General features: G+C 38.3%; 2 protein-coding genes across 2 annotated transcripts in view; both read right to left on the bottom strand.

The window, feature by feature from the left end:
* The window catches only part of LOC139694398 (1-phosphatidylinositol 4,5-bisphosphate phosphodiesterase epsilon-1-like), a 62,095-nt gene extending 55,187 nt beyond the window's left edge, over positions 1-6,908 (bottom strand). Inside the window, exons 1-3 of the mRNA XM_071592932.1 lie at positions 6,590-6,908; positions 2,571-2,716; positions 547-805 (exon numbers count right to left, since the gene is read on the bottom strand). Coding sequence (XP_071449033.1) covers positions 547-805; positions 2,571-2,716; positions 6,590-6,835 — 651 coding nt within the window. The 5' untranslated portion in view covers positions 6,836-6,908. The remainder of the gene's footprint in view (positions 1-546; positions 806-2,570; positions 2,717-6,589) is intronic.
* A 6,121-nt stretch (positions 6,909-13,029) lies between these two features.
* Positions 13,030-23,012, bottom strand: part of LOC139693689 (uncharacterized) — a 63,682-nt gene continuing 53,699 nt past the window's right edge. Inside the window, exons 4-6 of the mRNA XM_071591932.1 lie at positions 20,714-20,812; positions 14,380-14,704; positions 13,030-13,112 (exon numbers count right to left, since the gene is read on the bottom strand). Coding sequence (XP_071448033.1) covers positions 13,030-13,112; positions 14,380-14,704; positions 20,714-20,812 — 507 coding nt within the window. The remainder of the gene's footprint in view (positions 13,113-14,379; positions 14,705-20,713; positions 20,813-23,012) is intronic.

The raw sequence follows: 23,012 nt of genomic DNA, 5'->3' as shown, positions 1-23,012 counted from the left end.
CTTCATTTAATCATATTGTAATATGATTAAAAAAGATAATGACAAAATGAAAAAATGTGTACTTACTTTTTTCTTCGTAAAAATACGCGTGTACATATTAATTACAATTAAGCAAAAAAATTTGATATCAATATATTTAAAATGCATCTTGCGCAAAAAATAACCGTTGGCAAAACATTGGTTGGAGACGATCACTTGTGGACTTAACTACCTCGGAGGACGTCAGGAATGAACGTTAAGAGAATGCCATATGAAAACATCAACGCTGGTGTTGCTGTTGGTTTTAATAAAAACTCTTCAATTCCTTAAAAAATTAACCAAAAATAAAACACTATGCAAGTTTTGGTGATAAGTATTAAAAAATCCTAAAAATCATTATTCATATACGTAGTTTCACGTTCGAGGACAAATACATTCTTTTGTCAGCGAAAATAGTGATAATTCTCCACTCGATTTTAGAGTTTTGATTACGGATACTCATTATTTACGTACAGTAACACCTGCCATCATTAAAATCGGTAAATGTTAAATGGCCCCTCGACTTACCTCAGGAGGTGCCGGAGTGGTGACGGCGGACTTGGGGGCCAGGACGATAAGTGATGGCTCGGCCGTGATGAGATCCGTCAGCTCCCTGAGGAACGCGCCGAAGAACGGGATGGGCTTGCAGCTGGGGATAGCCAGGGCGCGCTTGAGGGCCGCCTCGTATTGGTCGGGGTTGAGCAGCGACGCGGAGAGGAACTCGAGGGTGGGCAGGGATCCCTCCCTCTCTGATATCGAAAGCCAGAACGGCTTCAGTTTCCCGGACCTACGGGTTGAACGAGAGGCGGCCATTGCGACGGACGCCCTCGCGAGGAGACACCCGCGAGCATCCCCTCCCCTCCCGCGTGGGTGCACGCGGGAGGGGAGGGGTGCTCATAGAGAGTCGGGCGTCACCACGGGGCTGGCACGCGGACGTTGCCATTGACGAGACCAACATGGCAACGGCCGATCTCGACACTGCGGGGAGTCCAGTGAACTTGGTTGAATGGGACAGGTGCAGTGAATGGGCCCACGAGAGATTCCTCCACTCGTCAAATACCGGACGCACCTTACCCGATGCATCGTCGTCAGAATCCGTACGGATACAACTTCGACAACGTGCATTCGCGTTATCACTTCAACAATCCAGGACATGGATGTTACCGTATGTGCACAAAAGGTACCTTGTATTTTTTAAATCAAAACCCAAAGTCTAAATACAATGCATATATACGTAAGTAGTAAACATTTGCGAAAAAACATTCCAAAAATACAGCGCAATAATTTTTATAGTTATCCAAAAATTCTCTGGCATGAAAAAGAATGTAATTCAAACAAGATATAAAGTTATATGCATAAATTATTAAAAACATTCAAACAGGAAGAGGCTTACATTTAAAGAGATTCGATAAACGCGAAATAAACGAGAAAGAAACAACAAAATAACTTTTCCTGTTCCAAAGTTCAACTCTAATCCACAACTCAGATTCAAATGAATCACAAGCAGCAAAACGTTCCGACACTTACCGCTCGTAGAAATAGCAAACCTGTAAACATTTTTATAATTCACCACAAATTACAAAAAAAGGAGAAAATAATTGATATCACAAAAAAACACCCAATGACGTTACGATTGGCAACGATTCATATCTAGTACACAACACCAAGGGATTTCTTATTACCATTCGATCTGCCGGGTACGTTCAACATAAATTTCTTTTGCTGATCACAAGGCAGGATTAAGTCGGTCTTCGTGGAAATCTGCCGATGATATTCAGGTCCAGGAGCAAGTAGTTTCCGCCGGCCTACAACTATCCCATTCGGCTGGAGGCCGAAAGAAACCCCTGAACCTGGACCTCAATGTCGCAACGCCCGGTGAAATATCAGTCACATCTTCGCCGGAAACCACATGACGGCAAATATTTTTCTTTAAGTCTTTGCAATGCAGCACAATTCTAAAATGAGGGACGGAAAATGAGCGCTGGCCAAATTGTAACAGAATGGGTTAAACTTTAGGACTAGTACCAAAGGGTAAAGCGATGCCTTAAAACTTGTTTTCCTGGGTATTTGAAGGATATGGTGTGCAGATTACAAGAGAAACAACTCCGTTAACTATCATGATATGAGAGTACAGTTCAAAATGTGTCTGATTAAAATTTTCCATTAAAAAATTTATGAACGCCAGCCACTGTTATGTTTATTGTTCGGTTTGAAATCTAACTTTCATTTATCCTACTAGACATGGAAGGCCAATGTAGATTGACTGAATCAATATGACACCCGAGGTCCCGAGAAAAAGAGAAAAGAAGCCCGATTGGTCTCTTATCTCAATAAAAGCATGTAATTCATTAATTTTTAGGGACTTAAAAACGTATTCCATCCTGAATCGGAATTATATGGTAATTTCCTACTTCATTTGGTAAAGTTATCTGCACACCATTTCCTAAAAAAAGCTATCCACATAGTTTTTAATGGGATTACTTGATATATCCGTGAACCTTATGGTAGTTATTGAAGATTTTTACAATTTTTTCAAACGACTTCCGACTCACTTAAGACCAGCCAGTATCTCCATAGCCCCGTTGAAATTTCCGATGTTCCAGGAGGAGATAGCCAGACGGAGGATGCATGACAGTACGGCTTTCCTGTCCTCGTGTGTCGGCTGCGTGATGATCAGATGCGTCACCCACGAACTCACCTGCGGGAGACGTTGGAAAGACACGTGTTGAAACGTTCGCCCGGGGCGCGTAGTGTGAGTGTGATTGGAGAGGTGGGAGAGGGGTGTTACAGAAGGGTCTCGAAGCACCCTTTCACCTTATTTTAACCCTCTCTCTCACTCTCCATGCTCATTCTTTTTCGCTGAATCGATATGGAGGATTAATGAGCGGAAGAGACGGGGGATTGTGGAGTTTGGACTCGGTCGGCCTGGGAGCTTTGTTAGAAAACAAATGAACAGACAAACAAGTGAACACACACGCGTGCGAGTGGGTGAGCGGAAAACGGACGGCGCCACACCCCGCGCCCGAATTGCGAAATCATTGGGTCGCTCGGACGCTCATTGCGTGACTGGTCAGCGGTCACCCTTTCTCCCTCGAAGTCACACGTTTAGCCGTTTACTAAACGTGCGAGGACCCACGATGCACCATGGGGGAAGCGCGGAATCACCGCATGAGGCTACTGATTCCCAACGGGAATCGGAGGATAAGGCCGTTCGGCCTCATAGTGATAGCCCACGCGTCGAGTAATTTTTTAAATTTCGACCTTTAAACATATACATATATGTTTAAATATATATATGTATATACATAATTATATATATGCTCGTATTTATACGCACATATATATTTGCGACCTTAACTAGCGGTATATGTATGTATGTGCATGTGTGTGTGTGTGTATGTATGTGTATATATATATATATATATATATATATATATATATATATATATATATATATATATACCCCTGGACTACCGCGACTCACGCATATATATATGCTCGTATATATACGCACATATATATTTGCGACCTTAACTAGCGGTATATGTATGTATGTGCATGTGTGTGTGTGCATATACCGCTAGTTAAGGTCGCAAATATATATGTGCGTATATATACGAGCATATATATATATATATGGTATGTATATATATATATATATATATATATATATATATGCGTGAGTCGCGGTAGTCCAGGGGTAGAGCGACTACTGACCGGAGGGCCTTGGTAAAAATTGTGTAGGAGAATATTGATTAGCGTAGGAATATAACTTCGTAATCTTGGCAAATATAAATGCAATATTTTCGAAATAATATGTTAAAATAAAGAAACTTTTATTACTTTAAATAAGGTTTCCGAAGTTAAAATTGTTTTTCAGTCTTTTTTAGATTTTATCATAGGCGATACCTACAGCTTATTCATTATTACGAAAATGTGATACATTTATTGCAAACCCAAGGTACGCCTTTGAATTACAGCTGCAGTTCATAACCCTTTCTCATTATACTGATGACAAATTGAAAAAAAATAAAGGTGATGAATCTACTGTAGCATTTAATTGTATGTAAAGTGGATATTTTGGAAGTTATACATCTATTCTTACACAATTATATTTGTTCGTTCACATTTACATGCTGCAAATTAGTACGTTACCACAGAAACGTTCTCCGTAATCTTGGACGCATTCAGCTTTACGTATTTGATAACAGTGCAAAATTTAATTTCTAAAAAATGAATCTGACTAGGTAAAATTGTTTTAAACATTCTGATATTATGCAACATCAAAAATTGTTCTGGTGGATTTTAAAATTCGATAGTTATATAGTATAATGCCAAATAATTCAAATAATGTACTCTTTATTTTAATGGCAATAAGTGCTGAATGATCAGTGACACAGGTCATTTTTGGTACCTTTCGCGCTGCCTGATGCAACCATGGGCTAATTTTGGTTCTCACAATCACTCAGTATCCTGACGCCTCTTTGATCGAACTGCCGAAACCGGGAGATAGATACCTGCCTAGTGCGAGCGGCTTCTGCCTTTGAACCATATCTACCCCTCTTGTTTACGCAGGGATTTATTTTCCCGAAGGCGATAAAAAAATGGTGGTCAGCGGCGTTTTTTTACGCTATATAAACGGCCAATATGTGTACCCGAACATAAAATACGTGGTTTTTTGGATCGGAAGATAGGGTGTGATTTTGCAAAATGGATTACTCAACAACCTCACCACCAACTGAAATCGACCCCGTGAATTGCCAATGATAAAAATCACAGCTTATCCGTAGCTTATTGCACCCTAGTATCAAAAACGCATAACGTAAAAGAGAAAACGTTTGCCTTGATAAATGTTGCGTACGGTCACATAAATTGAGAACAGATACCTTCAACACTATGACGGCTGTTGTAAAAGTTAAGGCATATTTACTTTGTTTATGCGTTACTTAACTTGTAACTTTACACACTTTTTTTAAGGGGAAGGGGTTTGTTCCAAGTTTTGAAGAACGCTGGCACGGAAAATATTCTTTTTTTAAAGCTAAGGATTAGATCTACAAACAAATAAACCTAAAAAAATTATCCTACAAAATAATGTCTTTGTGCTGGAAAATATTTGAAACTGATCATCATTTAGACGAATTGAGCACAAGTTTGAGTACAGGCGGACATGGTAAAAGTGATAGCTTAACGCATTGCGGTAGGGCGATGGAGAATTTTTCATCATATAACAAATATTTTCCCAGGAAAGAAAATCATATGGTCATGGGGAAAGTATATCCAAGGAAACACTATATTGGATTTATTTATAAATTAAAAATTTGTCATAGAAAATTATGATATGAACGGAAATATTGGAAATAAACAATGATTCAAAAAAATGTAAATATCCCGATGGAAGAGTTTCATCTTCTTATATATTAATCCTACTCTCCTTTGAGTATCAGAGCCCGAGGGTATCCAGAGTGCTGAGATTGAAAGTATTGGAAAGTTAAAATTATTTCTTATATGGTTGCAGATATCCAGGTTGAAGGGATTCTCAAAGATAATGCCGACTCTACTATATAAGGGAATAGGAAAAAAAGACCCTTTCCAATAACAGCTGGAAACGAGTGATATGAACGACATAATTATGAACATGCTGAAAAATCGGGAAGTTTAATGTCTATGGCTTTTAAAATGAAAATAAAAACGTGCAAAAATATATGCAAAGAAACTAGAAGGCATAATTCCAATATAAAAAAGTCATAAAGTCACAGCTAACGTACATGTTTTGCTATTGATGCAAAAAACTGGTCAAATGTTGAGCAATTAAAGTAGGACAGTAGTAAAAAATAAAATCTTTAACAATTTATTGATAAATAGTGTAAGTTTACCAAAAGAAATTTTCAACTTGTGAATGTAATTATTTGAATTCAAAATTAAAACTGAACTACAATCGTTAACGAAAATCTTTGTAATTATTTGTAAGAAATGGAGATAGAAGAACATAGAATACTATTTCGGTATTGATTTTCGTTCGTGATAATTACAAACAACTTGACATTAAAAAAACAGTTCGTTTGATCCGTTCGCTTCTCATTGCTCCCACGTGGTACATCTGAGAGTTTAATTCTTCGAAACGCCCTCGAATTCGTAAAGAAGAAACTGGTCTGAAAATTTCAAAAGCAATTCTTAGAAATTAATCATGAACGTCCGCTAAATGTGGGCTGCCATGGTAACGCTAGGAGACGCAAAATTCGAGCCGACATCATCAATTAAATCGAAAAATATATTCTTCCCTCCACTGCTGAATAAAATGTAAAGGAATTAGACAAACAACTACGGAAAAACCTATAGCGTGATTAACAAAAAGATCGAGCAATATATATCTCCAACTAACATCGTTCTCCGCGGGAGAACGGCCAAACAAAAGGTGAACGGAGGCGTGGACAACAAAATGAACGCGTTCCGCGAGAGGGCGCGCAACATGTGACTGTCGGTCGAGTCCATCCGTCCGCGCGTGCCGTTGATCCATCCAACGCGAGAGAGAGGGGGAGAGAGAGACACAGATGTCCGATCGGGACGCACTCACCTCCGTGAACCTCCTAACCAGTGCGTGGACGGAGAGCTCCGGGGGCGGTGCCGGCTCTGACGGTCCTTCCTCCTCGTCCTCCGGGGGTGGAGATGCCTTCGTGCGTGAGGCACCCGCCGGGGGTCGATCCGACGGCCCCGCATCCAGGGTCACGTGCCTCAGGTAGTCCTCGGGAGGCGCCTCCCGGAACAGCCGCCTCTCCTCTTCGGCCAGCCGCAGGGCTACCTCCTCCGGGAAGTGGAGCATGCGCTGCAGGGACTCCAGCTCCTCGGCGTGTTCGGACGCCTCGAGTGAGGACGCCGCCGCCGTCGCCGACCAAGACGACGACGAGGACGAGGTCGCGGGTCCGCTCCAGCTTCCCCTCGCGACGCCCGCGCCGCCACCGCCGCCCACCTGAAGCGTCAGCGACCGCTTCACCAGATCTGGAATGGCGGCGGGAGGCGTGCTGCTATCTGCGCACCGCACCAAAAGGGTTTTGCGGAGGGCTCGCCCACGCCACCACTCGTCTCGCATCGGAAGGTACCATTTTTTTGCTTTTCTTTTGTCAAGGGGATTACAAGGGGGGAGGAGGAGAGGGAGGAAGTGGAGCGGGGTGCGACAGCACCCAAGAGTGTGTGTCGGTTTGGTCGGTGGGGTTGTTTTTTGGGAAAATAATCATGTTTTATTTTTTTCCTCACCTGAAGGTTTTTTGTTGGGAGGGGAGGGCGACGGATACTATCGGTTGGAGAAGCGGGGGAGAGGGGAGGGGTGTTTGATGGTTTTGAAGGAAGGAAGGGTTAGCGGGTGAGGACGGGAGAGGGGGAGGGTGGATGATAATGGGGAACTTCGAAACCGATTGCTTTCGTAACGATGGCTCTATTATGCATGCTTTGGGAGGGAGAGAGATAGACATGGCGTGCCTATTTATGCAACCGATATCCAGAAGGGATATATCACCGATCGAGTCGCGTGAAGGCAATTAGCGATTCTATCTCTTTTGGTCTTCCAGCCCGCGCTTTCGAAGGAAGGAGTGGGGGGGATTTCAACTAGTCGAATGCTTTAAGGGACGGGTGGATTAAAAAGGGCTTGCTCAATGTTCCTCAATAAATGATCCAAATTTAGGGTCTTTTAGAGTGTGACGAATAGAACGTTGGGAGGATTCACTTCATTGCATTCGAGCTAATTTAGTATTACTTTACAGTTTACGAAAACAACTACCACTCGATTTAAACAAGAAGAGAACAGTTTAGCAACCACGGATTGCATTTAAGATAATATGCTTAGGATATTACGCATTTAAAATCATAAGAGATGATATTAAAACAATTAGTTTATCTACCGTTTTAAAATGGGGATTCGCTCAATTTTTTTCATGAAAATATTTGTATATTGCTTTCCAAATTATGTAAATTATTTTCCATTTAATATTTTTTTACGAGTGAAAAGATATTATTTAGGTGCTCAGTTTTATATGAAAATTTGGGTTTAATGTAAAATTTTCACAATTCTGTAGACAAATCTGATTCGACAAATGAATGGGGGACAATGCGTACCTTATAAACGTTTTTAGTGGTGGCTCGGTCAAGTAAGAAATGCACTTTTAAATATAATAACTACACATATAATATTTCCTTATTACTCTTTCTCACGGACAGAAAAAGAAAAAGGTATTTCAAATAGAAGTCAGTTCATATACCATTAATTAGACACTCCAATTATCATTATTATACATGAAAAAGAAGACGATTTACGGATATCGATGCTAATAGAACATTTTTTCAAATTAAATAACATGATGAAACAATGATAACAACTTTTACTTGACACTGTAATGTAGCAAACGTAAAACATATTTCTAGTGAAACGAGGCACTAAATCTGGATCCTTTGTAATTACAGAGAAGAATAATTCTTCCGAGTGTTAATGTAGGCTTTCAAAGGAATTGAAATTTATTTTTATTTGATGATACCAATATTTAATTTTTTTTACTCTTAAGCAAAGAAATTGTTAACTTTTAATATTTTAGTACAATTATATTTACATGTACTTCCTAGCAAACAGCTTCATTGATTTATTAGATATGCCTAGTTTTTTTACAATTTGCGAAAAGAGTACCGTATTCATCCCTGGAATGGCGTTAGAGATAGTTAAAATATTAAAAGTCAAAACATTTCTTATTTATTTGTTTAAAACACATACTTTTTTTAGTAACTTTGGTTTTGAATAATTTCAAACATTATTATCTCGAATTGGAGACAATAAGATTATTTTTCGCAAAGAAAATGAAAAGATTTTCCATTTATATTACTTTGGCGAGGTATGCAAATTACAACGTGTTTAAATGAGTATATAAAGATCAATAAAATACGAGGAATATGGAAAAATCGCTTAATATCGAATGCGCAAACGTTTCAATATTGGCCAGAAAGGAGACCATTCGCAAAATTTGTAGAATTCTCAGATGTCAAGGCATGACTTTCAGGGATAGCATTTATCCTCATTAGATCAAATATTTGTGGCGATATACTGTGGTTAGTTTCTATATTAACTTGACACTAAATATTCCAAGACCCGGCGATTACTCCTTGGATATATAAAATATTACTCCTTGCAAAACTGCTGTAACTGAATTGACAAGTTTGTGCAATTTTTCACAATATTTATCCTTGTACTTTGGACTACATATTAAACATGAAACAAATAAAAATCGAATTTAATCGAGGTAGTTGCACATTTAACCCGCAACAGACTTCAAAATGAGAGCTAGTGTGGTAGTGGCTATGATTATATAAAGTTCGATTCATGGGAAATAGCGAAAAAAAACACTACTGAGAAATGTTTTTGTATGGAATATCCTTTTCTTTTTTAGATCAAAATTTACGACTTCTTATTTCTGTTATGTCCTTGAGGAACCTTGAACAGATTGTGTTCTTAAAATCTAAATTAGTGAACATATACCGTCATGAAAAACGGTAAATATTCGGTTAAAGTATGTTTAAGTACACACATACATATATATATATATATATATATATATATATATATATATATATATATATATGTAAGTAATTTAAAGACTATTTGAACATTTTGAGAAATCATGAACTTGCAAATGGTCGAGAATGACTTAGAGCCTCATGGGTGAGTACTAAAATATCTACGAGGCTGTTGTGTACCTACGCTTGTTAGGCGCACTGAATGTTATTATTTTTAAGGATTATTATTAGCATTATTATCAAGGATACGCAAAATTTACACCAAATTTTCAGTTTGACATAATTTATTATTTAAAATTTTAATCATTTAGAGAAATTAACATTCAAATTACTATTTGCAAGGAGAAATTTTTTCTATACCCAAGGACATGCGCGTCAGTATTGTTCAATGCTTTAGCAATTTCTAGATGGGAGTACGTATTAATTCATGAGAATATTGTTGCACGATAATTAACAATGAGGTTAAAACTGAGGGAAGATTACGAAAATTATTTATTGTCAGAATGAATAAAACTACGAGTATTTGTAGATAATAATCTGTTCATTATTGCTTTTCATTTGGGTTTCACCGACATTTTTAAATTAATAAGTACGATTTATCCACCGAGAAAACTTTTCATCGAGAAATTAAGTAAATAAACTAAATGCATTAGGTTGTGAATTACGATTCGTGTAAAGAAAAGAGTCACAAAAAACAGATATTTAGGTTTAGTCACCGAGGTGACGTTTAAAAAATAGGATATTATCACGTAATTACGCGCAACAAAGTCAGCGCATGGATTCGGTCTCCTTTTTAGATTTTCTACAAGTAATCTGACACCGCAAGATAGATATTACAGAACACCGTGAAGTAAAGACAAACGACAGAGCCGTTAAGTAGGCAATCGTGGTGGGGGAAATCAAGGTGAGACATTTAGGGAAATGGAAATACAGAAAAGAGCAATCATACATGCATACGGTAGCTGTCAAATTAATTGCATCACGTAACGGAAGTTGACGCAAAGCTTCTTGCTTATTTTAGAACAAAGAGTGTTTCGTCTCGGTCATCGCCGACTTGCGCATACTTGTAATTCAAGTGCTAATAAAATCAACCTTGCTTCTGTGTGATAACAGCCCATTAGAACTCTGATCAGGGTTTTCCAGATATCCAAATCGACAAATAAGTCAGCATAGTTTGCTACATTTTCCTATTTCAAAGTGTTGCAAATTCATTAATTAGCAGGGGTTCTGTGGCTGATAATTTTAACATTTTGGGAAAAAAGCCTCCAAGGAAAATTAAACAAAAATAGGACTCCAATACATTCATCCATTTTGAAATAATAATGGCATTTTCTAAGCAAATATAATATACTGTGATCATGTCATATTCTTTGCACATTAATCATATGACACACATTTAGATTACATGCACATTTTTCTTCCTCCAAGAATCCCCACCGAAGAAGGAACGTTCGAAATACACTTACTCCTTTATTTAAAATCCACTCGCAGTTTCTAATTATTTGATATCTTCAATCCGTGTGGAAAAATACTATTATATCAATTTGCAGTACCTGCATTTGATTCAAATTTTAAACATGTCTGGCATAAAAATGCTCAAAAGACTGACGCAAAAAATGTTACATAACTATTCATCATGATTTCCTGATTTTAATTTCATTGATAACAATATTCACGACCATAAGATTTTAAACACACGCTCAAAATTCGTTGTGGATTACAGTGGCGCCCGTCACGCTCCACAAAGACATTGAATGAAGCTAATTTACGTTATTAAACCGATAGCACTTGGAGTGCGGGAAATCTGTCTGAGGCAATCGATTGCCTTTGGGTGAGCAATGCCGGTATTTTTTACTTCATTAATGGGCTCAATGGTCACGTAACGTTTACTTAAAACCGAGAAAATGCGGAACACGCGAATTTCATATTGAATTGAACGGTGGTCTATCACAGCTTTTTCCGAATTCGGTCGGGTGGAAATTATGGCGCGGACGTCAATATATTTTGCTATGAAAGATTTATTGTTCCACTTATTGTTTCTTTGAATACATTTCCACGAGACGAAAAAACGTCATCAGTTGACTTACCACGAAGAGGAGATAAAGTTCCCTTTTTTATATCTAAGTGGTTTCCTTATTATTACTATTGCATTTGCGGATGAGAAAATTTAACAAAAGGTTGACAAAAAAATATATTTGCAAATCCCAAAATGAAATAGGCTGACACGAAACGCACATGGAATAATTTACTCTCGGGGTTTTTAGACAAACCACTGGTATTGATAATAAAGGAGGCAGAGAAGAATAGTTGAAATATTGATGCGAATAGTGTTAAGAAGTATTAGATTCTATATAGTGCTTTCTTACTATTCAGTACTATTGCAAATGTAATGTAGTTCAAACTTGTGTTCTGCAGATAACTATCATATTTAATACTCAGATGATAGTTTCTGGCTCTTTTAGGGACCGTTAGCACATATAAGATCTTAGAACTGAAATAAAAAGTCACGTCTACGCGTCCATTTTCGTAGCAGCATGCATGTCCACCGGAGAATTTACTCGGAAAATTCATTGGAGAAAGTTTTGTTGCAAAAATATTTCTTATAAGTGCCCAAAAACTCGGAAAGATGTTACATATGTCTCCGCACCTATTCTTTTAATTTCTTATGCCGTCCATTTGTAATATTATAGACCGCAGACAAAGTTTTGACACACATGGGAGTATTTTGGGCCAAGATGGCCTTAGCAATGGTGATATAAGAAGAAGAATAGCATTAGGCAAAGAAAATTTCACAAGAAGGGAATTGATGACAGAGGTGTTGAGAAAGGATGTAAAGATAAGATAAGAAAAAATTTTGATACTATGAATCTGTGTCTATCCAAAATATACCTTAAACGAAAGACTATAAAATAATAATATAAAGCGTGACAGTCTACATGGATCAGTGACTGGCTCACAGCAAAAATGAGATATTCATTTTGCCCTTCAAGCCTCTGAAACCTGTTGCAGCAGGTAGATGCGAAAGATCATGTGGATGTATGAAATCAGAAAAGAGTAAATGGAGAAAGATCATGGAGAGTAAAAAAGGATACGAAGGAAAATGGGGTAAATAGACGAAAAGGATTGGGTAGGAAACGATGAATTTTTTATGGAAATAATAGAATGGGTTACCCCACGAGCGCAAACATATAATTCAAATGAAAAAAGTACAAAGGAGAAGAGCTTTGGTAAGATTAATATCGAAAAAAGCTTATGGAGGACACTTGCAACAAAAAGAGTGAAGCCAATTAAACACACCCTTTGAAATGTTGACTTACTGAATGTAATAAGTGATGAATCATGTAGGGGAGGAATGAGGGAGGAAGATTTAATACCGAGAAGAGAGCACTGAAGACCAGGGTTCAAAGGAGCAATGAAAAAATGAAAAGATGGGCACGGGGCCAGATAACTGTGACTACAAACCAATCAATCCATTGACTGATAATCTGTCAGGATGAAGGTGTAATGGAAGAGCCAATCAACCAATCTTGCTCTTGAACGAGCTGATCCTATTGTTTGTACCACATGCGATATGGAGAACTTATTTCTATCATGGGACATAATGTAGATATGGAAATGTTTTCACATGGGAAGAGAGGAGGTCAAGAAGCATGGTGATGATTATTTTACTCATGCATGAGCGGCATAAGATATCTTTCGAAGGGGAAATAACTCTGGTAGATTAAAATCGAGTGTAGAATGGGAAATCGTTTAGTATACACAAGAATCCCAGACGGGAAGAGGAAAAAAATACATAAAAGTTTTGGGCGGACAAAAACTCGGGATCCGGGCTTAGCTATGTAAAGACACTTGATCAGAGGTGTTTTAATGCGCCGTGATGGGGAAAGAAAACCCTCGATTACCGCGAATCCGATGCAATTTATGAAGACAGCTACCGAAATATTTTATATATATGTAAATATATATATATATATATATATATATATATATAATTATATATATATATAATTATATATATATATATATATATATATGGTATATACATACATATGTTTAGGTATAAACTAATGAGTAAACTACTTTAAACTTAGACACAAATAAATACGCTTTCACTCACAGAAGCTTCATGTATTTTTGGTAGATGCACAATACATCATCATCGTAAAAAAATGAGAAAGAATTCTCTGTTGCATCTCTTCCCATTTGGTTACAATTGCTCCTCCCAAATCCTCCCCGCGTGGGGTCAACAATACTATTATTTCTCGATCTAATTCATCGCGTCCTGCTGAATCCATTAGTTGTTTTACATCCCTCGATAATTTAAAAAGCTTTATTGAGTGTTGCATTCATTATTTCATTATTGCGTCTGCGTTTAAAGTAGCGTAATTTGTTAGTGAATATATTCGCGCTAATAAGTACTTTACCAGTGTGTGTGATTGTGTTTGTGTGTATATATATATATCTATATATATGTATATATATATATATGTGTATATATATATATATATATATATATATATCTATATATATGTATATATATATGTGTGTATATATATATATGTATATATATATATATGTATATATATATGTATATATAAATATATGTATATATATATATGTATATATATAATTATATATGTATACAATTATACAAAATATATATACATATATATAATATATTATATATATTATAGAATATATATATTTATATATACATATATATATATATATATATATATATATATATATATATACTTATATACAGATATAGGGAGGGAGAACTGTGGGTAGGGGACTCGGCAGCGCCGTCCTCACCCTGCTGAGTAGGCAGCCGGGAGAGCTGTGTCTGTGCCGAGGGAACCGACTCTGCGGCGATGGCGGGCAGATGATGAGGCTGTCCTCCTCCTCCCCCTCCTCCGCCTCCTCCTCCTCCTCCTCTTGCGGCACCGGTGGTGTGGGTGCGTCGCGGGGGCAGGAGGGCGTGCTCCTCCAGGAAGGTGGCGTCCAGCTCGCGCAGGATCCTCCAGAGGGCCAGCCCCACCTCCCGCATCGTGGCCACAGAGGGCACGACCAGCGACCACCGCGCCCCGCGGAACTCCAGCTGCAGCCTGTCATGGGAGCGGCCGCCGCACGTGCGCCACTGAATGCCGAGCGAGAGGAGATGGAGTGCGAGAGAGAGACTGTCAGTCAGAGAAAGAGGGAATTGGATAATGCCGGGATTCGTCCGGGGGATTGCCGGAAGGGCAGACCACGGGGGCTACCCATCCGGTATACGCTTCTTTGCGAAAATTAATGCCTGTTATCTGTAGGCAATGGACGATAAGACTCGTAAAGTTGCAGTGGTTTTGTCAGAGTAAGTATAATCTGATACATGTTATATTATTTCTATTATTATTAACAAACTGCTGTCTATTCTTCCCTCTTATCAACCTGGAATAATGATTAACATCCGTATACAATTGATGATACGATCCATATAACTGAACATATTCATCTTCAGAGTATGGTCTCCTTTTGGTATAATTCAATACATTTTATAGCATTTCATTTAACACCACTAATGGAGGTCTGCAGATCAAGGCAAGGTTATGAACACGAGCTCTATGCACTGCCATATTTCTAAGCCCCACCACAACACGACAGTGAATGACCATTAATTCCAAATTACTGGAAGATACTCTTTATCTTCACATACCCCTTACCTTACTTCATTCCGCTCAACGTGCCTATTCTTCTCCTCCCTCTGCCACGATAATCCAGCACTCTCTACCCTAATACCCAAATATAATTCTTAAATTCATCCACAGTATAGTATGATCTCTTAATAAAACGTTTTACGTACACTTTTAGACTATAAAAATGTATGAAAACCTTTTTTTAATACAGTTTATTCTATGACATTTTTATCTCATAGTTTATCTGATTTCGGTAGTAATTGATGGCTTAAACCTGTCATAATTTATACGCAGTGATTCTCCATTTATTTTGCTTTATAAATGATTATTTTTATGTTTATTTTGGACTCACCCTGCACCTAAAACTACTTTATAGGTGCAGATAAAATTAAAAGTAAATTTTATCCTAAAATACTCTTTACATGAGGCCCTCGTATTCTGCGTAGCTATTCCTATCATTGAATTTTTGTTTCGTAAAATGGAAATTCTTTCGTAACTCCATTTGAATGGGTTATCTTGAACACAAAATAAAAAAAGCTGGAAAGATTTTTTAAGCACGCATTCCGTAAAACCTCTGAATCTCTAAACATCTTTGAAGATTTAAAAAATATAGCCGACTTTTTATCCTACTCTCAATATCTGTAACAGCCGCGTAACCATTACGTAGAGGGACCTACACTGGCGTCTCTCTTTTCGGATTGCAACCAAAGGGTTCCTTGCAAACAGACTAGAACTCTTTTGAACAGAATTAAGTCTCCTTCATAGATAGCAGGTATATTTCTCTAGGTTCCCTATGACTTCAGGCAACCCGCCACATATTTCCTCCTTTCCACCTCCTCAACATTTATCCTTTACCTACAGAACCTGTTTTTTATAATCTATGAAATCACTCTGTACATTTTTTACCACAGAAGTTTGTAATTTTTTATATCCCTACAAAAAATAATCACTAAATGTATCTACAAAATCCAATGAAAGCACGCAGGATTCAAGAAAAAATATAAAGCATGCCACCTTTCGAAGCCATTTTATTATGCCAAGGAGGATTAAACTGATACACACCTCACCTCATGCTTCAAATATATATATATATATATATATATATATATATATATATATATATATATATATATATATATATATATATATATATATAAATTATAAGAATTTTGTGCAACTTTATTCTCAAAAATCAAAATAAACAAAACGACAGTTCCACGCATTCAAATTATTGAAAGCAACATTAAAATATGATGAACATAAACCTATTATTGGAAGTAAATAGTAGGTATTTAAAAATGGAGAGAAACTACCGATAGACATTATTAAGTGGTTGTTAATTAGCTGATGGACGCAAACTTTCCGTTGTTTCCTCTCTCTCTCTAAAACTTGTTTGGTTTAAGAGCCCTAATAGTTTGCTCATCTATTGAAATCACCCTCAAGGAGCCCATAAATATTTCTGCACATGAGGCAGCGATGACATGAAGAGCGTCGTTGACACTCCCACATTGATCGAACCTGTCGATGCACTGCAGAGTATGAGCAAAGTATTGAGAGAAACAATATACATATATATGAGACGCGTTACAACAGGCTTCTTGTCAGCGGCCATCCCAACTGTAAAAAAACCCTCATCTAAAATCCCCCTCTACTATCAAAGACGTGATACATGACTTTCAGCGAGTCTGAAGGCACTTTCTGATTGAGGTTAACAAGGTAACTCAGAGAGAAGCTAAGTTTTATTAGCGGGGTTTTGTTTAAAAATTAATATTAAAAAATAAATATCAACTCAAACCATGTAGAAATTCACAAGCAAATTAAAAGTACAATGTATGATGCTGATGTGTGTCAACTTCGAGAAATGATAAGTGCAAACTAACTCGTGTTATCACAATTATGCTTAATAGTCATAAAGAAATTCGCTCAAAATCTAAGGCTTCGCCATAAAGAAATTCGCTCAAATTCTAAGGCTTCGCCATGCCTACGGCATTTTACTCACCGTTCTCTCGTGGCAGTTGATATTTGATATTTTAGCACCCCGCAAGCCACCGCTAGGGCGAGTGGCAGGGGGTGAATACACACCATCATTAATTTTGACGAGAATATGACCCTACCGCCGTCGGACTATGTGATTCTTATCCCTTATCGTTCGTGGAAAAAATGGCATCTTAAATCTATCTGTTCTACTATTAATCTCTCTAATTTTACCAACATGATCTCTCCTACCGTAGTAGGATGGGGGTAATAATACATTTTCAACATCACTGCTAAAGAGACATCCTTCCAATCTATGCAAGAGATTTAATTTGTAATTCAATCTTCGCTCCGCGAGTGAATCCCAGCCTAGCTCCTCTAATACTTTGGAAACGCTATAATAACAACGTTTCACAAATCTAGCTCCTGTACACTACACACGATCCAATTCGGCAATCAATCCAACCTAGTGAGGATCCCATATACTAACAGTATATCCTAAATGAGGCCTAACCAGCGAAAGATAACATTTCTCTTTGACTTCTTCATCACATTTATCCTGTAGTACTCTTCTAATGAACCCTACATATTTGTTAGCTTGTCCACATATTCCCCGTGCGTATTTCACTCAGGAGACAGTTGGCTAGCTGCATGCCATTCCTTATGTCAATGTCTCGCTGCATTTATATCTATTTTAAGCGTGGAAGGTTAAATGTCGTAGAATTATAAGTACAACGATACTAATCGTGATCTTCATTTAATTCTCGTAACACGTCTCACGTAAAAGGAAAAAAGGCATAGGAGGACCACCATTTATCCGGAATTTTCGTCCTCATCCCGGACACACGTTCTTACGTACTTATGCACGTTACTTATGAAAACCCAATCCATTCGCGTCGCATGTTCTCATAACGAATGAATGAAGGTAAGGAAAAAACCGTAGACTCACAAGTCGGGACATCATCCAGACTTTTCGTCCTCAGTCTGGACACCTCTTCTTACCACCGCACGTTACTTAAAACAAAAAAATCGATCCGCACGACACCCCTCGTAAAAAAGGAATAAATCACCTGAGATTCACATGTGGGAAGAATCATCCAGACATCACCATCCCTTATTCTGGACACGCACTCGTACTCTCACACGTTACTCATATGAACCCACGCAAGATACGGACCCCACTCATTTCCGGACTCCAAACGGAACAAATGTACGTTACTCTGAGAAATGGGAACACGTTTGGCAGATACAAAGAACATCCGTACCGGCACCGAGCTGCTCCCGCGGAGGCGTGCCATGGGATGCGAGAGTGAACTATCCTTCCCAAAGGCTCCCGGTTGTTTGCTCGGCGTCCATTTTCTCCTCCAGCTGAAGGGAAGATGCATGCGAGGGCGGGATTTGATTTCTCTCACTCGGGACAAAGGAGGTGTAGGCGTGTGTAGGTGTTTTGAACCCCGTGGAACTTCACCCGGACACTGCCTGCTTCATGACTGCCCCGCGGCTCGGCCTTCCCTCGTCGGCGACACCGGTGAGATTCCATTAATTTATTCCGAAATAAGAATGTTGATGCGAGGTGGTTGCCAGAAGGTCACTTTTTACTATAAGGCCGCGCACGGCATAAGTAATCGGAACAGGTGTACACCAATCTCACGAGCTTATCTGGAAAGCCAATTAACCGGCTCTCTTTCTCATGCAAAAATTCCAGCACGCAAGGGGACCCGGAAACTTGACGGGTGACAGGAGAAGAAAAGAAACACGAAGTGATCCTTCTTTTTCATGTCAACTCCGTGAACAGAGGCACGTGTTGATTCAAAACTTTCTTTCAGTGCAGCGGAAGGTCCAAACGACAAAAGGTTGGCATCTTGCTTGCCGCTCGGAGTGTTGGCAGTTAGGCGTGGTGACGTAATTAAATTTATTCCGACTTCCTTCCAATGGAAGCGAACCTAAATAATGATCTGACGGCGAATGGGTTCCTTCAGCATCGCAAGAGGATGGGTAGAACACGTTGGTACCTGCATTGCTGTCTCATCGCGAAGCCGATAAAACTTTATGGACGCCATTACATCACGTTCATGTGTATGTCGTCAGGCATATAAGATAAGCTTACGATCGATAAAAATTGTAAAGAGTACACCTTTGAGTGATATATCTTGGGAGATTTTTCCCGATACAAATTGCATAATTTTTGCCAACGAAAAATGCTTGTTTACATTAATGAACACTGCGTTCAAGCAAAATTAGTGAACGAACTAGAACATAAGATGGAATTCCACTGCCTTGGAGGTGAGACTCAATGGGATAAACTACTAAACAGCTGCAGAAATCATCCCGGATTAAGAATTTAAGTTTACCTAGTGTCATATTTCTGATATAGCAATATCTGGAGGCTGATTACTTGTGAATCTACATTCTTTCTACTTAATTTCGAGTCTAAATTAAAAAAAAATACGAGGGAAATATTTTGAGAATAGTATGGGTCACAGCCATTTTAATTTCTACTTTCGGAGTCAGTATAATCCCCCGAAAGGATAAGGTCGGACGGTGCAAATGAGGGCGCTCACATATTTCTTACTTTGGATTCACGGCACGTGATATTAATTACTTCAGCTCAAGTAACATGAAATGTTTTCTTTGAGGTGATGATCCTACACATTCATGAATACAATTATTAGTTAAAACAATGAATTAACATTCGCTCAAATCTTAGATAATTATGTAAATCTTAAGCGGATACAAGTGCATTGTTTAAAAAAATAATTTAAGTAAATATCGTGAGACATTATGAATGCCGAGATGAAATTGGTGCTTGCCAAATAAATATAAACTATCTCATCTAACAATAAAAATCCGAAGTGACTTTGATGGCAACATTTACACACACCGTATATGCAGAAGTTTAAAAATTACGCTTCGAAAAGCAGAATTCGTGCACGTCATACAACTTATAAAATATGCAAGGAATATTTTAACATTTAAGCTTATTAACTATGCCAACATTCTTACTTTGAATCAGCAAACATTCAAAAATAATAAAATAGGAGTAGCTTGACTTCAGTTCGTATTCTTTCGTTCGTATCATTGGATTTATATATCCTCCAAGTCTCATCTTTCACGTAATGCTAATATTACGAGGCCAGAAGCGATATTGTGCCTGTGAACACATATGGCATGATTTGAATACATTGTGAATGCAAAGAAAAAGAGGTCAAAACGTCAAATTTTATTCCTGAGTCATTGGCGTAATATTATTGCACGAAACTGTGAATTAGATACGATTAGGAACAGAACTGATCAATGAAGCAGAGATCACGTCGATGGAGACTAATATAACAAGCAATGCGGAGATGTTCTCAAGAAGCTCATGCTCCATCCGCGCCGATCGTGGCACATCCCAGAGGCCTTCGGGATTACGACTGCAGACTCAAACGAAATCGGAAGCTCTGTCACCTCCGCTTAAAACTACCCTGTCGTCTAGAGGGCTGACGACGAAACGCACTCACCTGAACGAGATCCGAAGTGTTTTGTGACTTGGCGAGCGCCTTTGTCTTGTTGTCCAAGAGGACGATCCTCTCGGCGCCGAGTCCCAGAAGACGGGCCGCCTGCAAGGAGAGAGAAAGAGACAAGGGTAAGGGATGAGCAGTGCGATCCGCGGAGAGGAATGGAACATTCCCTCTCCCGCGAGTCCGCACTGATACAAATAATTCCGTTGGCAATACGCGAAGAATAAGTCAAGTGGCTACATTTATAAAAGCATTGAAAACTGTAAAATTCGTATTTAAATCTCCGATTATTTAAGTATTTGATGAGATAAATTAGACAGAGAGGAAGAAAAATGGTGGAGTTTTAAATGGAGTTGGAGAAAGAGGAGGTTACCGGGGGAAATCCCAAAAAGGCAAAGAAAACGAGTGGAGGAAATATTGAAAGGGAGGGGAATGTAAAAGGACGTAATAGGAGGGAGAATGTTGGGTAAGATGAGTAGGGGAAGAAAAATAATACGAGGTGTTTTAAACATCATGAAGGCAGGCGGAAATTTACGAAGAAAGGAAGAAAAAAATAATTAAGAGCTGACAAAAGGAAATTCTTACGTGTTAAATAGTCGTAGGGGACTGTCCAAACCTGCCTTTAACATGTAGAATATCGCGAATGAAACCAAATAACTAGGGATTCCACAAATCGCCGCAATGTCACAGAGTTTTTGTGAGAGTTACTTATCGAGTGAAAGAAAACATCATTATAAAAAGGAGGAAAATAATTGGGAGCAGAGAGAATAAGTGACAGAAAGATGAGCTTGAGCATCCGGGTAATAGAGAATGGACAGCTAATAATAGAACTCTACACTCATTTCGACAGTTTTTTTAGACATAGAAAATGGATATGGCGTAGTGAGCATTAGAAAATGAATTTCGCAAACTAAATAAGTACAAACAATGAGGAAGGAATTCATCACATGAACTTGTCTTAAAAACTAAGTCAAAAAAGTGAATGAAGCGTTTTTCTACATGTTTTCGAATACATATTCGTTCGAGGGAAGAATATAAAAATCGATTTAGATGGCTTTTGATATCCACTTAGAGAGAAAAATGAGGAGACTAGATGGACCGAAAGGAAGATAAAAGAATGAGTGTTGGGCATACATGGGATGAGAGTCATTGCCAGGAGTAATTTTAAGTGGGCAGGAGATGTGAATTGAGGAGATATTGGACGGAAATGGAATCACAAACACTGTGATAGAGGGAAGACTCTTGGGTAAGAAATGCAGGGGAGGTAAAGAATTGATATTTTGGCTGGTATGAAGATATATGGAATTATGTAGGTCTGAAGTATGATATAGTGAATTGAAAATTATTTTTATTTATGCTAAGCAGTCATTAGAAATGGTAAGTCAATGAAAACAACGCCATTGTGTGTAATATCTTTTAGGGTTCATCTATAACCTGACCTTTGACCCATATAGTACTATTGAATACCTTGAGAATCATTAAACCAAAGAAACTTTAAGACGCTAAAAAACAGCTCCGTGCCAAGTACTAATTGTAGATTTTTAGATGCTTTATGGGTTAAGGTTATGTCAAATCGTCTAATCTACGTCAGTAAATTCAAAACACATTAGTAACTTCAAAATGAGAGACGTGATTCGGGCCAGTAACCTTTGAGTTACAAGATAATTACGTTCTCGGCCTATCACGGCCGACATAACGTATCGAATTGTGTGGAGGAAATGCGCGAATAGTATTCTCGTTCGTCGCTAAACGACCGAATGAATAGTTTTATGAGGGCGTGATAAAAAAATAAACAGTGCGTAGTGTGTAAAGTTCCTTATAACAGAGCTAACTGCATTAATATTTCCAATTCTGATTTTTCACATTCTCCTAAAAACCAACGCGCAAAAACTTACCTGTTTAAACCGAAATCCATTAACTTCTCCAGCGTAAGAGTGGAAAAAGGTTTTTACTTCACGAAGATTCTTTTCACGCCACAGAGCAGCCACGGATAAAATTGATAAGACTCTAACGGCTTTTAAACTGGTGGACCGGTTGAGGCGGTGGAAAATATCCAGCCCTCTTCCTAGTTTAACTGTTGAATGACTAAGTGGATAGAGAAATTAATCTCGGCTATGCAGTGGTGAGCTATTTTGGTTCATTGCGCTGAAAATAGCACACTGTGAGTAATGACAATGAAAGAGAGAGTATAAGAGAGGGGGAGTAGAACGAGAGTCACCATTAACTAGCCATTCCCGACGGCATTGCCGCGAGAGATGACCTGTATAGATAACAACAGCATCATGACCTTCAAAATAGG

This window comes from Hetaerina americana, unplaced genomic scaffold (genome assembly GCF_022747635.1).
Source record: "Hetaerina americana unplaced genomic scaffold, ioHetAmer1.1.p SCAF_5, whole genome shotgun sequence".
NCBI classification, from domain to species: domain Eukaryota; kingdom Metazoa; phylum Arthropoda; class Insecta; order Odonata; family Calopterygidae; genus Hetaerina; species Hetaerina americana.
This window is presented reverse-complemented; position numbering and strand designations above follow the sequence as displayed.